Raw genomic sequence first — 15,771 nt, 5'->3', positions numbered from 1 at the left:
TTTCCCTCAAATAGCCCTGAAAATAGACTTCACTTCACAGTGATTTTGGATTAAAAGTAGATTTGGGTATTTACTTGCATATTTACATTTTAATAGAAGATTCTGACAGATACAGTGTCTTTCAGTAAGACTCAACAACTATTGTACACATTCTAGTTTTTTAATATTTTACAATAAACAGTACATTAGGTAGACTGAAACAAAACGTATGAAGATCTGCGGTGAAGAGAACACAAAAGAAGAAGATACTTGAGACAACTTATGACATGTCAAGCCAACAGTTTCGAGAAATACAACTTTAAGAGTATCTAAAGCAAGGGATATGAAAACCATTCCAACAGGCACAGAAAATCACCAAATGAAAATGCTAAAAACAAACAAAAAAACCCTTACCCAAAACACGCCTTGTGTTATAAGCTACAATGTAAAAAACAAACTGCTGTCTGACTGAAATGAGCCCAGTGTTACCAAAAGGTTACCTGTGCAACCCATGAATTCTTCAAGAGACTCAAAGGACAAAAGAATTACTGCTGGAAACACACAGCAGTTCTGCAAACGAACCAGTCTCTATAGAACTGGGGATTAAAAGATGAAATTGCGTGCTGGCCAGAAACATTCTGCTTTTCATTTCATCACCTGACAACTGACTGTTCTCACTCTTCCTTTGCCCTGTACTTTCTTCTTCTCATTCGCATTTTAAAAAGTACCTAGACACGGTAAATTTAAACAATTAACTTTTAAATCAATGCATTACATTTCTAATTAAAGCATGCTTAAATTTATTTACATAATTTGATCAGTTGTCCTAAAATGTATAGACTGTTTGTATTTCATGATAACAAATATCCAGATATTAATTCACTCTTCTCATGTGTAACAGTCTAATTCTGTGATACATCTCCATTTAGAGATGGACCAGGACGTATTTTAATAGAGTATTAATCAAAGATCCAAAATCTTCAAGGCGTGTCAGAAATGATAGTGCAAACGTAGGATGACAGAGAACAACAACTTAATATTTTACCTTAAAAATGAAAAATAGATAGCCTGTTTCTACTTCTAAGTGGTTATTATGGAACACATCAACATAAGAGTCCTCCCTAAGCCAGATCCTGCAGATATTTACAGTAAAAGACAATATTAAAATTACATGCAGATATGAGCATTATCTCTCTGGACATTAAGCTCTGCCTTGTAACTTTTGAAACTAAACACCGCCATTTGTGAACAGCAGCCACTAATTGTAAGTGTATTATTTTCCCTATTTAGCTGGAATTAAAGGGAGGAAAAACAGTATTCTATATTAGCATCTTTTACATAACACACTGCTTTACTCATTTTTTGACACACTACTTCTCTCCATATATTAAAGCTAGAAAGAGAATCAGCCGCTTTCCATTTAAAACAGGAAGTACAGATCAAGTTTCCTGGTTGCCTCATCTGTGTAGTAACAATTAAAAGCAACCTTAAGAGCTCATGCCACAAAAGGTCTGTAATTTGTTAATGTTTTTACTACTATTGACAATCCTACCAGTTAAAAACCCACAAACCTGTAATGCTGTAGAAGGTAAGGTTTATTTTTGCAAACAAGTAGCCTGATCAACTGCATGTATTCTGGTCTGCATACTTTCCCTCAGCAAAGTAACAGCCTCCAAGTTTTTATAGATGTTTCAAACACACAGTCAGTGACAGCTTATATCAGGACAATCATCTCAACTGTCCATGCACTCTGTGCATGAAATCAATGATAATTTACTCTAAAAACCACTAGAGTTGTACAGCCTGTCCTTAGGATCTATGTATCCTAGCAAAGGCAAGGAAGACTGCCGGGAAATCTAACCTTGTCAGCTCTCCCCGTGTTAACTTGGAACGTTTAGGAGTCAGAACGCAATCAGTATTGGTAAAAACATGACCCAATTTCTTCATACTGTTGTGAAGAGAAAAAGCTTTAGAATGCTTTCAGCCGCAGTGGTTTTCAATCTGCACTTGGCAGACTCGCCAGGAACTAAGAAGAGTTAACAAAATTCATGCCACCAAAAAAACTGTTTCTAAGCTTATTTGCACAAGCTCACAACTTATTTTTTGTAGGGTTCACCTACTCAAGTGCTTAACAAGCATATCTGTGCTTTGGATTTGTATAACAAAGCCATTCCTCACAAGTGAAACTGTTTGAGGTTTGTTTCTTCCAGCATAGCAATGCCTGTGCTGCAAATTTCTGCCAGCACAGCTATCTATATTGGTGAGGAATCGTACCTTTTAATACACAGATGCACCCGAACAAGCCTTCAGCATAGACCAAAACCAGAAGAAAACCATTTAGACTTCTAAAAGTTGAACAGTGGTGCGATATAAGAGTATTTCACACAGAAGCCAGTATGAAGAAAAAAAAAAAAACCACAAACAAAAAAAAACCAACGAGCTTCATGGTGATCTCACTAGCACCACTGTAAATAAAAGGAGCAATTACATTTTTCCTTTTAAAAATAGAAAACCACACACATGCCAGAGAAAAGATCACACAGTTCCTGCATAAGACAATATATCAGCAATGAGGAGATCTTAAAAGCAGTGAGTTACTTAGAAAAAAGTTCAGTAAGCCCTTCACAGTGCTTTATTTTTCTTTAAATGCAAGTTACCATCAAACGCAAAGCAGCAGACTTTTACAGATGGTATAGATGAGTGGTAAACATTAACGACAGCTGGAGGATGTCTGATAAAGCACTTCTGCTTCCGTACTGAGACGACAACTTTATTTTGGAAATAGAACAGTAGTTGCTGGTCTTCACCAAGTGAAGAAAGGATTCACATGCACTCCAGCTGCAGACACATGATCCTCATTTAAATGGTAAAAACTGGGCGTTTCCAGATTGCCCTAGTTATACATCACAGCACACTCCCCTTGGTGCTGCAATCCAATGTATTGTGTTTTGCTTGCTGAATCTATCAGTTATGTACTTTTCACCTACAACAGTAATAAGCGACCAAACACAGTAAACACTATTTTAGGCAGTACTTGCTTTCAAAAGAAAGTGAACCCGTTTCTTCCTAAATGTTTTAGTGCATTAAGCCTCCACCAACGTACTATCGTGTTTCTGCAACGTTAATGGAGCTTTCTTTAACTGCAGCCTAATATGGAGCTTCTTATTTCCTTTCTCCTAAAGGGAGAAGGAATGGCTCCTAACATACAGTATTTAGGAAATAAGCCTACTTAGAGTAAAAGTCAGAGAACAGCAACCTATGTCTCCAACACTTTCACATCACTTCTATAATTCCCTTCTGTGACTGCCACTGGAAGCACAGTATGGATTCACTTGGCTGGAATTAACTTGCAGGATCTATGTATGCAAAATGACATTACAGAGAGGCCTACAGAAAAGCTGCAGTTTCAAACTCGATTAAATCTTACTCTGAAGATGTAACAAAGCAGAAAAGAAATGTAAAGCAGACTTTAAAAACTGTAAGAAACTGTTGGTTTTAACTTCACATACACAAAACCTGCAAAAGCAGTCAGCTAAAAGGGATGAATAACTCCTCCTCCTCCTAACTGCGATAAAGTTTGGTTTGGGTCTTAAACTATACACTTCCTTGTTTGTTAAACAGTTATCATACGAAACTCTTGATAATATTAGATGGCCTGTTTTCATTTTCTGACGAAAAACATACTGTCTTGCCAAGTACTTTAATAGATAGTAAATTTATAAGGAAATTTAGCTTCCAACATGCATTTATAGTTTAATAAAGCCATCAAAAAATAGTGTAATGACAGCCACAAACATCTGAATTTAAAAAGTTTTGTCACGCAACTCTAGCTGTCTTTATTAAAAATAAGCACACAATAGAAAGCCAAAAATAAAATAAGGACAATAGTAAGGAAAACAGTAAGGAATTAGTGGCAACTAAATATAAGTTGTTGACAGCTTCACTTCTGTTTATAACGTCAGTTTCATAGACACCCTCTCCCTATCAGGAAGGCTGCAGTCCAACTCAGCCCTGGAAAAGTTACTTAATGTCTTAAACACTATAATGCTTAGTATTCAACAGCCTCTAGCGGTTTCATTTTGAATAGCAACACGTTGCATCTCCTTTTAAGTTGTTTTCAGGATCCAAATCACATGTAATTTGAAACATCAGAATTATTATTTGTTAAATAAAGGTCAGCAGTACAGTTTATGAATTATAAGAACAACATATATTGAAGAATGGGGACAGAGTTTCCCTAAATGTTCCACTAGTCCTTCAGTAAGGTGGCAAAAAGCAAATATTAAAGGTTCACAAAACAATCACATGAACACAGTGCTGCTGTAAACTAAAAACTGATGCATTAAAACAAAAATATCGACAAATGTCTACTATTCACTGTTTAGTCCCGAGTAGCTGCTGGGTATGTTCATAGAACCTACTATAAGAAAAAACTTTCCGAAGTTCCTTTCAAGCTACAAAATGAAGACAAGTGTCAAGCACTCTCTGGAAAACAAAAATTCCTGGAAATCTGCCACAGAAGAATCTACACAGGAATTAAGCATATTGCTCATTCTTTCAGGGGTGCCTAAGTAAAGGTTTACCACTCAACTCTGATTTTTCAAGTGGCCATCAAGTACACAGTCACTGTTTCCTCACTTTTTCCTATGTCATATGTTCTGGTCTAGTAAGCGATCAGTAGTATGTCACAGTCCAGATTCCTAGAAATGCATCATAACCCTAGATTCCTAGAAGTTTATGCACAGCTTCAGCACAACACAATACAGCAAGTCTCCTGTATTTCTTCTGGTTAGGATTGTCAACTTCCCCCACTCTCATGTGTTCACACGCCCAACTAGCTTACACATTTGCAAGTCTGGTGCTACAAAATGAACTTTTATTAAAACATTTCTTATAATAATTTTCATTAAAATGACACAGGGAAGTGGTAAGAACATCAAAGTCCTTCTTAGACCTTGGAAAAAAAAAAAAGTCAAATAACAGCATAATCTGGAATTGAAGCAAGAAACCATGCTGTACACCGATGACTGAAAATAGCAGCACAGTCATTGGCCAAAATTAACTGCTAAAAGGAATCAAAGAAAGAACTGATAACTTTAATTTGCAACAATTTACAAACATTTGTAAGGGGAAATTTCATTCAATAACATGACTTAAAAACAACAACAAGATGGTTTTACAGATCTTTAGAGTGCTACCAAGTTAATTATTTCAAATTTCCTACACTAACTGCAGGAAACATAAAAGGTGATTATTGGAACTGAAAAGGGTGCAGTGATGTTTGGCTGCCACTAATCTAAATTATCTATTCATTAGGCCTCCAGTGGAAGGAGCGGGGAGCCAACTAATATGAACAAATGGCTTAAAAGACTAAGGAGTACATACAGAAAGAGATTCAAGATTAGAAAAAAGCCCTAAGGAAAGTCACCACCAAAAAATCTCTTTTGAGCTCTTCCAGTTTTACAGTCCTTGAAAAAAATCTTCCTTTTGAAATGGAAGAATAGTACGTTAGCAAGTTTGATATATTCAAACAATTCAGTTGCTACACTGGAAACTCGTAAGCACCAGGTTTACTGTTTTTTTGTTCCATACAACTTGCTTATAACTAATTTACTGCTATTTACATGCTATTCATATTCACATAATTAAGTCTTTGCATCCCATTTAAGAAGCAGAAAAATCAGATCCAACATTTCAGAAAAGAAAGTTAAGTTTGCGTTAGACTTGGTACTGAATCTTTCTTCACAGTACAATACTGACTCAAGAGGAAATGTCTTAGAAGTGCATAAATGCACTTTTTCATTATCCCCAAAGTACGTCAATTCTTAAGTTACAAATTTGTGAATTTTGATGTTCTTAAATTTTTGCAAGTCTTCCAAATCCATGTGTGATTATTCCATTCTGTACCATCACAAGCAGCAGGAGCTAAGCATAAAAGCCATTATCTCAACACTACATGCCCGTTTCCACTATTAAAATTCTCTTGGGTGAGTAATCATAATTATGGTGCATGAAATGAGATCTTTAGGATGCCTTCTCCATTTCAGCTGAACAATGAAAATAATCAATACCTTCTGTAACGCACAAAATAAAAAATTACAAGTAGGAGAGGAAGAAATAGTTACCTGTGGCCTCGAATATCAGACTGATCACAGACTCCTCCTAAAGCAATTCTGTGGAACTCTCGACCCAAAGTCTTTGCAATAGACCTTCCAACACTAGTTTTACCGACTCCTGGGGGACCCACAAAACAAAGAATGGGTCCCTTGAGGTTATTTTTAAGCTGCCTGACAGCTAAGTACTCCAAAACTCTCTTCTTCAGCTTCTCCATAGCATAATGATCATTATCCAAAAGAATTCGAGCTGCACGAATTTCAAGGCGATCTATCAATCGTTGACAAGAGAAAAAAAATCAGCATATTTACCTTTAAGACATAAACAATTCATTCTATAGTATGAAAGACAGCAATATATTCTCAAACATGTTCATCAACATAAAACTCTTCATCAACCATGTCAATTTTTTAATGAATCACGGACAAAAAAACCATCATTAATGGTCATAACTTCCTAGCTTTTAGTCTCTTAATGTATAATTTTATTCACTGTACCTAAAGTTCTCCAAAGCACCATGCATATGCTTGTGAATAGAAACTTTGCAACTTCACCTAAAGTAATAAACTTCAAGCCATCTGTGACATGCCATAACTTCGCAAGCTGAAAGAGCAACTTTCAGCTATGAAACATTCCACCAGCACACTTCAGTTTTGGCCATAAAAATCAAACCCTTTACTCATCTCGAGGTTCTTTGAGTATACGTTTGTAAGCTGATCTTTTTTTTTTACAATTTAAGGATATGATTAACAAAAATATTTACAAGAATATTTGTGAACATGCAAGGCTCTAGTTCAAAAAGGCTGACATTCATCTCCACACGTACTAAGAGATGTTTCTGCTAGCATGGTATACAGTAAATTTCTTTTTAAAATCAGATTGCTACAAACGCCATTCAAAAGCCTCACTCTTCAACAGTTGCTGAAAGGAATTATACATTCTTTTCCCTTAGCAGATCACCTTCTGGAAGGGCGTTTTGCTTAATTAATCTACTCCTGTTGGTCAGCAGAAAAAAGTCATGTTTGATTTTCCATCCCTTCCTCACTCTCAGTTTTTGTGTTCTGTTCTCATATTAATAATATCAATCTGACAATTTTTCAAAACTGTGGCAGAAAGCTGAAGTGATACTAAGTTTTTCTATTATACCTGAAGTCGTAACTATTAAAAGTAACTACAATTAGGCTTTTTCACACTCTTGTTCCTTACCAAACGTGACTAATTTCAGATGTGCCAAGATCTTCTTCAGGAAGATTAATGATCCAGAAGGGTTTTTTTTGACATATAGATGGCAATTAGCTTGATGCAATTTTCTTCATTATTTTTAAGAGAAATACTACCTACACTTCTCGAGAAAAAACTACCCCCAACAGCTTTACAGTAATTATTCTACATTCTTTTTTTCCAAATGCACATCGTAACTTCTGGATGCTGTGATCCAAAACAGACTGTAAAGTACAGAGACATCTCAGTGACCACTATGAACTATGAACTAGTGTGCAGTGAGAAATGAAAAAAAAAGCTAGTTCAAATAGAAAACAGTCAAAGTACTGCCAAGGGTTGAGATTAACAAAAGTGAAATAAAAAAATTATTCTAATGTTCCAGTTGAACTTCAGTGAGAAAAATCTAAAGAAAGAAATCCATCATTTTGAAAAAGTATAACAGTGTTTTGATTACTACTGTTTTGTCATATAGCCGTAGTAACGCAACACGATTAACGGTAACGTCAACGTAGTTAGTAAAAATAACAAAAGCTGTAAGAACGCAGAGGTACTACTTCTGTAAAGACTAGCAAACACATTATAACCCTTCCAGGGACTCTTTGAATACATACTCACCCTCCTAGCCTCATTTTGCACTGTGGTATTCCATATTCTAATGTTTATGATAGCTCTCTCTCTGTGTGTGTGTGTGTGTGTGTGTGTGTGTGTATAAATATATATATATAAAAAATATATATGTACGATACCAGCACAGATTGTAGTAATACCTTCATTTTTCCGTATGGACATTCCTAATACTTTTTTAATTCACATTTTAAGATGTACAACTGAGTTACATGGGCTATCCAGTACAAATCTTATTTTAAACCAGCTAGACCGTAAGACCTCGGTAACGCATTAATGACGTTTTTACTATCAAACCATGAAACAAAAACTTGTAAGGCGGGCCGAAATAAATGTTTACATGGTGGCTTCTTGTACTAAAATGTCTGTACAAGAGACAGTCAACAGTAACAGAAGAGTTCAATACATGGTCACCTTTTGTACTCTTGTTCCATGGCAATTCCACCATCAGTTCCAAGTAATTTCTGGTCAAAGCATACTCTGGCATTGATTGGGGCATCTTCTTTAATCTAGAAATACATGCACAAAATTCATTAGATTATCCAGGAATTAACTGCAAAGTGAGATCTCACCTGTACTACAAGACAGATATTTAGTAAACTTGAGGCCATCAGTATACCCTCTTATTACACTGACAAGCATATTACTAAAAAAACAGGTCACCATTCCAACACCCAGGAGACTGTCTTTGTATAAAAACCGCTTATGTGTATGATGTGAACAGGAAAAAAAAAAAGAGATTAATTCCTTATGCATGTATAACATAAAGAAAAAGAAAAAAATTTACTACATCAAGCTGATATAAAGGATAATCTCCCTACATGCACAATATCAATGCATTTTCACTGAAGAAGAAACATCGTATCATCACAGATAGCACACTCACCTCCCTCACCAGGGAAAAATAGAGGGAAAAAAAGACTCAAGAGATCTCTATATCAGAAATATCTGGATCAGTTTATATATCAATTATTAACAACTGAGAAGTTATTTGCCTTTTTTCCTCTTCTTTTTTTTTTTTTTTTTTGAAGTCTTCACTTCATAATATAGAGAGCTAGAGTGTGTAGTTTAATGTTATATTAATTTCTAAACCTAGAAGACTTCATATTTCTTTCTATTATCACCTCTGATGTTCAAAAGACATGGAGCGATGAAATCCGTACAGGAAAAACCTCACTCTACTAAAGTTTTTAAAATTATTTCCCAAACGCAACCAATAAAATACAGTATCAAGGGAAAAAAAGTGCAAATTTTTCTCAAATAGTAAAATAAGAGAAGCAATCACTGCTTGAAAATCTCCTACCTCTTTATTTCCTTAAGACAAACTTTAAGAGCTTGTTCTGACATGCTGGAAGTCCTAATCTTTTTTTCCAGCATGACAACGTCATCATGATCTTCCTCTTCTTCCTCATCTTCTGTAGCGCTTGGAATGTGATTGATTCTTCTAATAGGACGAATAGCAACAACCTATAACATAGAAAACCAAGCCACAGAATAGCACCAGTTTTGGAGATTTTTAAAATAAGACATGCCCTTGACTTTAGACAGAAACCATGAAAAAACACGTGCAATGTGCTTAGGGAGCCTCTCTAGTCTCCTTTACTGAAAAAGTCAGATGAGAAGATTTTAATCTGATCTAAAACTTTTATAAACATGTTCTACAAGTGTTATCAATACTACTTTAAAAGGTTACCGCTTTTTTTTTTTTTTGCAAGTATTTGCTGAGTGTTATTTATCATCTACCCACATCTAGTAGGTAGCAGAAGACAAAAAAAAAAAAGTTGGTCATGATATTTTAAAAGGCTTAGTATTGCAGCCTATCATATTAAACGGGATAAACCCAATCTTTACAAAGAGAAGGGTCACTTCTCTGTTCTTCTTTTGTTTCTTGATTATTTCCTCTTTAGTAAACATACCCACACAGGTATAATTAGATGCAACACAAGGCCAGGCTACCACAGTTTAACAAGCTATGTTTCACATCACACATGCTTTATCTGTTATTTCAAAAGCTATCATTCACCTGCAATGCCATTAATAAAAGGTACATCTTTCACTTACAAATTCTGCACAGGCCAAAACTCAGCGTGTACACACAGTGCACATAAACTGGGAAATGATTCTTTAAAGGAAACTGAGTTTTTATTCAAAATCAGCAAGTGGGCAGATTAAAAAATGTAATATAAAGCCTAGACAGTTTAGAATAATTATAACGTAAATGTAATGTAATGCCTAGACAGCTTAGATATGCAAATAGTCAGAGTTGCTGGCTGAGTGTTTCCTACAGCTCCAGACTGACTAAGAAACATTATGACCACAGATTAAAACTGTACACAGAATAAAATCACGCACGTCCATTGGCCTGTTTAAAAGTGCACCTTTATACTTATTTAGGATATTTAAGAATCCCACATTTAAAGGTCCATACCCTTCTATCATCATCCTGTTTGGGCTTTCTTGTTTTCTGAAGCAGCTTCAGGCCTTCAATTTGTCTAACAAGCAGTGGTATAGTCATCTTGAACCGTTCTTCCAGCCTAACAGCATCTAAAATCTAAGAGCAAGGAGTTATGAGTAGCCAGCACTTTCAGGTTAACAGCTCATCAACTTTCAGAAGGCCGAGAGTTCTATTACTGTGCTTTGACCAGAGCTATGGAGTAGGTGGTTTGGGAAAAAAGAGGTAGGAAGAAAAGTAAAGAGAACATAGCACGTAAAAATCTATCCTCAAGGCTATGATATTACTTCAGGATTTGTACATCTGTTGTTAAACCAAACCAAAAGCTGTATAACTGCGATCCACCAGGTAAACAGAGAAGACTGTTTATACACAAGAAAAGTAAACACAAGTCTTCAAGAAGTCAGATAAGACCGTCGTTTCTCGTCTACTGTTTGTTGACAGTTTTCTGTCAGCAAAGCAAAGCACAGTATGTTATATTTACTCTAAGAAATTCCTTAAATGAAAGAAAAATTTCTGGTGCTGGTCTAGGGAGGACATGCCATAACTTAAAAACTAGATACCCTTGATTTGTAACTCTGAGTATACTTTAAAAAGTAGCAGGAAGTCTGGATGCCAAAACTACAAAGTGACCAAAAAGAATCTTTTATCCTGTCTCTTTTTAATGTGTCTTCCTATTTCAACCGCATCTTGTGTAGCCAACATCCATCCATATTCTATTCCTCAGTTATTAAACCTCAGAAAAGAGATGGCTCTCTAAGAAAATTACAGTACAATCTCCTCAGGCATACTCAGAAACATCAACTTATGCCTTAAGACTTTTAAGAATACTGTAGTATACTTATTCTACTTTCACGTTTAATGAGGCTGATGCGTGGAAATAAGTAGAATCAGGCTGTCTATACTCCCACAGCTTCCACTGGCTGCTCTTTTCTTCATCACTTCTAACAAAAAGTTGGACATGCTAAGTTTGATTTTTAGCTGATTTTTAGGTGAATGATGTACCTTTTTCCCGCATGAGATTCAGCTACAGCACACACCTTCACTTAGAACTACTGCATTAATTTCTATTTGGTGTGTTTTGAAAGAACTAAGTTACGCTTTCAATTCAAGGTTGAGTGTGCAACACTGGCAGCAACAAAAGAAACACCAAAACTTCTAAGCAAGAACATAATACCTGAAGCTTCTCTTGGTTGGATGTACGAATGATAGAAGTCAGTATATCCGGCAAAGCTTCTCTAGGCAGATTGTCCAAAAGACGTCTCAGCTTTGCAACAGCAGGAACAGACATATCCAGCATTTCAACCAGCTGTGAGGAACGCAGACTAAACAATATTCACTGTTGTTTATGGGTTTTTTAAAATTATTTCAACATGTATTAAAACTAAAAAGAATTGCATCTTTCAGTATAAAATGTGTCTAGATAATTTGCCAAGAAGCTACTGAGATTTATTTAAAAAAAAAAAAAACCCACACAAAAGTCTAAGGTAAAAAAAAGGTACTAACTCAGCATAGGGCCATCAAGACTTTGGGCTTTTTGTTCGTTCAAGAAGTTCATAAATATCATCATAGTTTCCAAGGCTTTTTTCTTCAGTGCCTGTATCTTTCATGCCCCTCTCCCCTCCCATCCCACTTAAAAGAAGAAGATAGCTTTCCCTGTTATCTTAAAATTATTATGATTCTCCTTCTACACAGCCTTTAAATACAACTTCATTATAGCTGGGGATATCTGTTTATAAACAGGACTCCAGATGGATTTTTTCCTTTAATAATATATTTATTACAAATCAATCACTGTATGTATTAGGGATTCGGGAAAAAGCTTATTCAAAAGTATTCTGTTCACTAAAGCGTATTTATAGTATTGCTAAATCAAAAGCAATACCAAGTTATTACAAAGTTAACATATAGTTAGACTTATCTTGCAATGAACTGCACAGAGATACTGGAACTCAACACATAAACCTTAAGCTATAACAAAAATATTCATCTGGGGGCAAAAGGATTGAAACTTCACTTGGCACTTAAAAACTATAGGAAATACAGGAAGAGAAGGCAGACAGGAAACAAGCAGAAAGCCCAAAATACATGCATAAACATACAGACACAAAGCACAGAGGATTAAAATAATTTACCTGCACTGCATACTTGTAGAACTGCTCTGACAACTCTCCAAGTTCCTCCTCTGATTTGTGCTGATTAGTAAACTGCTCAAGTCGATCTAACTGCTCAACTTCAGCAACAGGATAGGGTTTCTCTTTCAGCAGCTGCAGTATTTGGAATCGGCAGAGGCCGGTAACCAGCAGTGTATAATGTGGCTTGGGCCAGTTGCTACCAACCACCTGAACTGCCAAGGCAGCCGTGCCAATCCTAAAAACAGGTCAAGTCTTTGTGTTATTTGTAACCTTCAACAGCAGATTTCATGTACTTCTTACCAACAAGTAACAGAACTACAGGCCGCAAGAACTTCCTGGGTCATTTAGTTCCTTATAAATAAAGGTAACCAAATTATACAATTCCCTCCATAATACAGCTTAACAAAATCAGACCTTAAAACAGCAAAAAGAGTGAGCTAACTGGTAAACTAGCTAAAATAATATAACTAGACAGCGGATCTGCAAACACCTAACATTTTTGATCAATAATTTAACTAAATTCAGTGAGGACTGGAGTGATCATGATTCTGCTTAAATTACGCGTGCCAGGAAACAGAGTATTTTATTTTACAGTTCTTCAGTGAAATCGCGCCTCAGCCCAAACAACGGCTTCAGGTCAGCTTACGCGAATCAAATTCAGACACGCACGCCAGGTCGCTTTGCCCCGGCGCTTTTCTCGGGGGGAAACGATTTAACCGCTAATAACTGACACGGCCGCAGCGCTCCTGGCCTCCTTTCTCCGCTCGCTTCCCCCTCGCTCTCGTTTCTCAACCTTCGCTCCGGGTGTCGGTCACGTAACCCGGCCGAGGGGAAGAGCTGCTGCCCGTGTGGGCCCGGGCCGGCGAGCACCTGTGCAGGGAGGGCAGCTCGTCGCCGTCGGACGTGGGGTCGCTGGTGTTGGGGATGACGCCGATGATGGTGCTCCTCAGCGAGGTGCCCTTGAGGAGGCGGCTCCGCACCAGCTGCATGTTCCGCGGCGAGTCCACGCTGGTGCGCATGGTGGAGCCGGGCAGCAGGACGCCCTCGTGGGTGAGCAGCAGCGGCAGCCGGCTCGGGATCTGGATGGCGCTGCCCGACGCCATGGCCGCCCGCCCCGCCCCGCTCCGCTCCGCTCCGCTGCCCTCAGCGCCGCCGAGCCCGCGGCTCCGCCCCGTACGGGCCGCCGGCAGGGACACGCCGCGCCGTCCCGCGCCGCGCGCCGGGTCCCAGGGCCGCCGCCTTGGCTGCTTTACTTTTAGCCCCGTCCGTGGGTCCGTCCGAGGCGGAAGAAGTCGGCGACGCTGCCGCCGCGCCTCCCGCCGCTCCGCCAGCCTCGTGCCGGCGCGTCCGGCTTCCCCGGGCTGCTGCTGTGGCTGCCGCGGCCGCCAGGGGTCAGGCAGCACCTGGAGTTTCCCCAGGGTCTGGGTGTTCTGGTTTTTATTTTTTTTTAAACGGGTAAATAAACGTGCTATGAGTATAGAGGCTGACACAGGAGAGGGAGCTTGTAACGTAATTATCCTTTGTTAACTGGGATGGTTAACAATTTACACCCCATTCTTTTCTTTTTTTTACAGGTTATATATATATATAATATATATATATATATTATAATATAAATATATAAATAATTTTTTTTAGATCCTTGAGTAAAATCCACGCTCCTGCTGTGCTTGTGCTCAAAGGTTTCGAGACCCTGACTTTTTCCAGCGCGTTAGGGCAGGCTCTCTGGAAAGTGCTCCGGGCTGCCCTAAACCCAAGTGCCAAAACGGAGGCTGCAGCATCGCGTGTGCCGAGGCAGGGACTACCCCACCTCGCCCGAGAGCTGGGCAGCAGCGAAGACTCAGGCACCGGCCTTCTCCCCGCTTTTGCAGCCGAGGCCCGGTCCAGGCCAAGGATGTGCTGGGACTGGCTCCAGGACTGGCACATGCCGTGGGGGTGTTACTGCCATGTAGTTATGTTCAGCATACCTGCGGGTGTCAGCCAAGGTGACCGCTCTGCGGTGCGCAATTCATTTTGTATCGCACGACACGATCAATAAAATATGTTGTCCAATCCTGCAAGAGCCTACGCTCATGACAGGCTCCGAGCACTCAGGCCTGTGCAAAGTTCAGATGAACGAGAGGATTTTGGACACTTTCCCTCCCTCCCCCTCACCCCAAATGCAAAAAGGAGCAGAATCAAAATTGCATAATGTAATGAACATTAGCCAATCCCTTGTTAATCACTGACTTGCATAGTACATTTTGAACAAAGGTGATCCTGTGCAGAGGTGAACTCTCAGAAGCAACAACTACGTTTATGAAAACTGACAACATGCACAGTATAGCTACAGCGAAAACAAACTTGCTTAGTCATGCAGTTCGTTAATACCTTATTAATCTTTTGGCCTACTTTAAAATGTCCTGGTAACAGGATATATGGAAATACTAAAAATATATTTAAACACAGAAATTATTACACTGAGAAAAGTATCTTCTTTCTAAAGCAGCCACCTCAGGTACCTTAAGAAGAATCTGCAATAGAATGTACTATTCAATATGACATTTAGAAAATATCAACGCAAAATTTCCCACATTACACAGGAATATGGGAAATATTTTGTGAACTTCCTGGAGTTAAATGTAATTACCCTGTAAACGTATGCGCATCACTCCAAATGTTTAAGGTTCTGTAATTATATTACCTGGAATGTGAACACAAGCCAAACATTTGCTAGTCCTACTTACCAATTCGTTTTCTCATTCCCTTAGAGATGACTATCCCTGTGGTCATTAGAGGTGGTTTCTTATCTCATTCCAGAGCTGTACCAAAAAATCTCAGTAAGTGCTCTTCAAATCCCTTTCAGGTTCTACTGAACAACTCTTAATATCCAGGGACATATCTTACTGCACGTGTGCTAAGGTCTGATACAATGGCACCAGATCCCGATTAGGACTTCTGGATACTATACCCCCCTAAACTGTTTTTTGCTTAAATACCACCAGATCACATTTGAGCTACAGCCTTTCTGAACCTTTTTCTTGACTAGCTGAACGTCTCTTGATACCGGAGAAACATCTAGGCATCAAGGTGTTAAGAGAACTCTGTGCCTCTGATTCAAAGGATTTAGGCTCAGAAGGGACAATTGCCTCATGATCTGACCTCCTCTGAATCTCACCAGCAGCTTCTGCAGCAAGTCCACATCCTCTGAGCTACAATATATTTCCCAGAGAGACATTCAGCCTTAATTTAAAGAGTTACTGTAAC

General features: G+C 38.3%; 1 protein-coding gene across 2 annotated transcripts in view; it reads right to left on the bottom strand.

The window, feature by feature from the left end:
- Nucleotides 1–15,771, bottom strand: part of LONP2 (lon peptidase 2, peroxisomal) — a 185,774-nt gene that overhangs the window by 35,009 nt on the left and 134,994 nt on the right. The window contains exons 1-7 of one of the 2 annotated variants that reach the window (XM_009678414.2): nt 13,396–13,702; nt 12,526–12,760; nt 11,568–11,699; nt 10,367–10,489; nt 9,242–9,405; nt 8,353–8,447; nt 6,105–6,363 (exon numbers count right to left, since the gene is read on the bottom strand). In XM_009678414.2, coding sequence (XP_009676709.2) covers nt 6,105–6,363; nt 8,353–8,447; nt 9,242–9,405; nt 10,367–10,489; nt 11,568–11,699; nt 12,526–12,760; nt 13,396–13,628 — 1,241 coding nt within the window. In that variant the 5' untranslated portion in view covers nt 13,629–13,702. Of the gene's footprint in view, nt 1–6,104; nt 6,364–8,352; nt 8,448–9,241; nt 9,406–10,366; nt 10,490–11,567; nt 11,700–12,525; nt 12,761–13,395; nt 13,703–15,771 lie in introns of those variants that run through there. The other variant, XM_068955974.1, reaches the window with a different exon arrangement.

The sequence above is a fragment of the Struthio camelus genome, chromosome 10 (genome assembly GCF_040807025.1).
Source record: "Struthio camelus isolate bStrCam1 chromosome 10, bStrCam1.hap1, whole genome shotgun sequence".
NCBI lineage: Eukaryota > Metazoa > Chordata > Aves > Struthioniformes > Struthionidae > Struthio > Struthio camelus.
The sequence above is the reverse complement of the archived record's forward strand: the minus strand, read 5'-3'. Positions and strand labels throughout refer to the sequence as shown.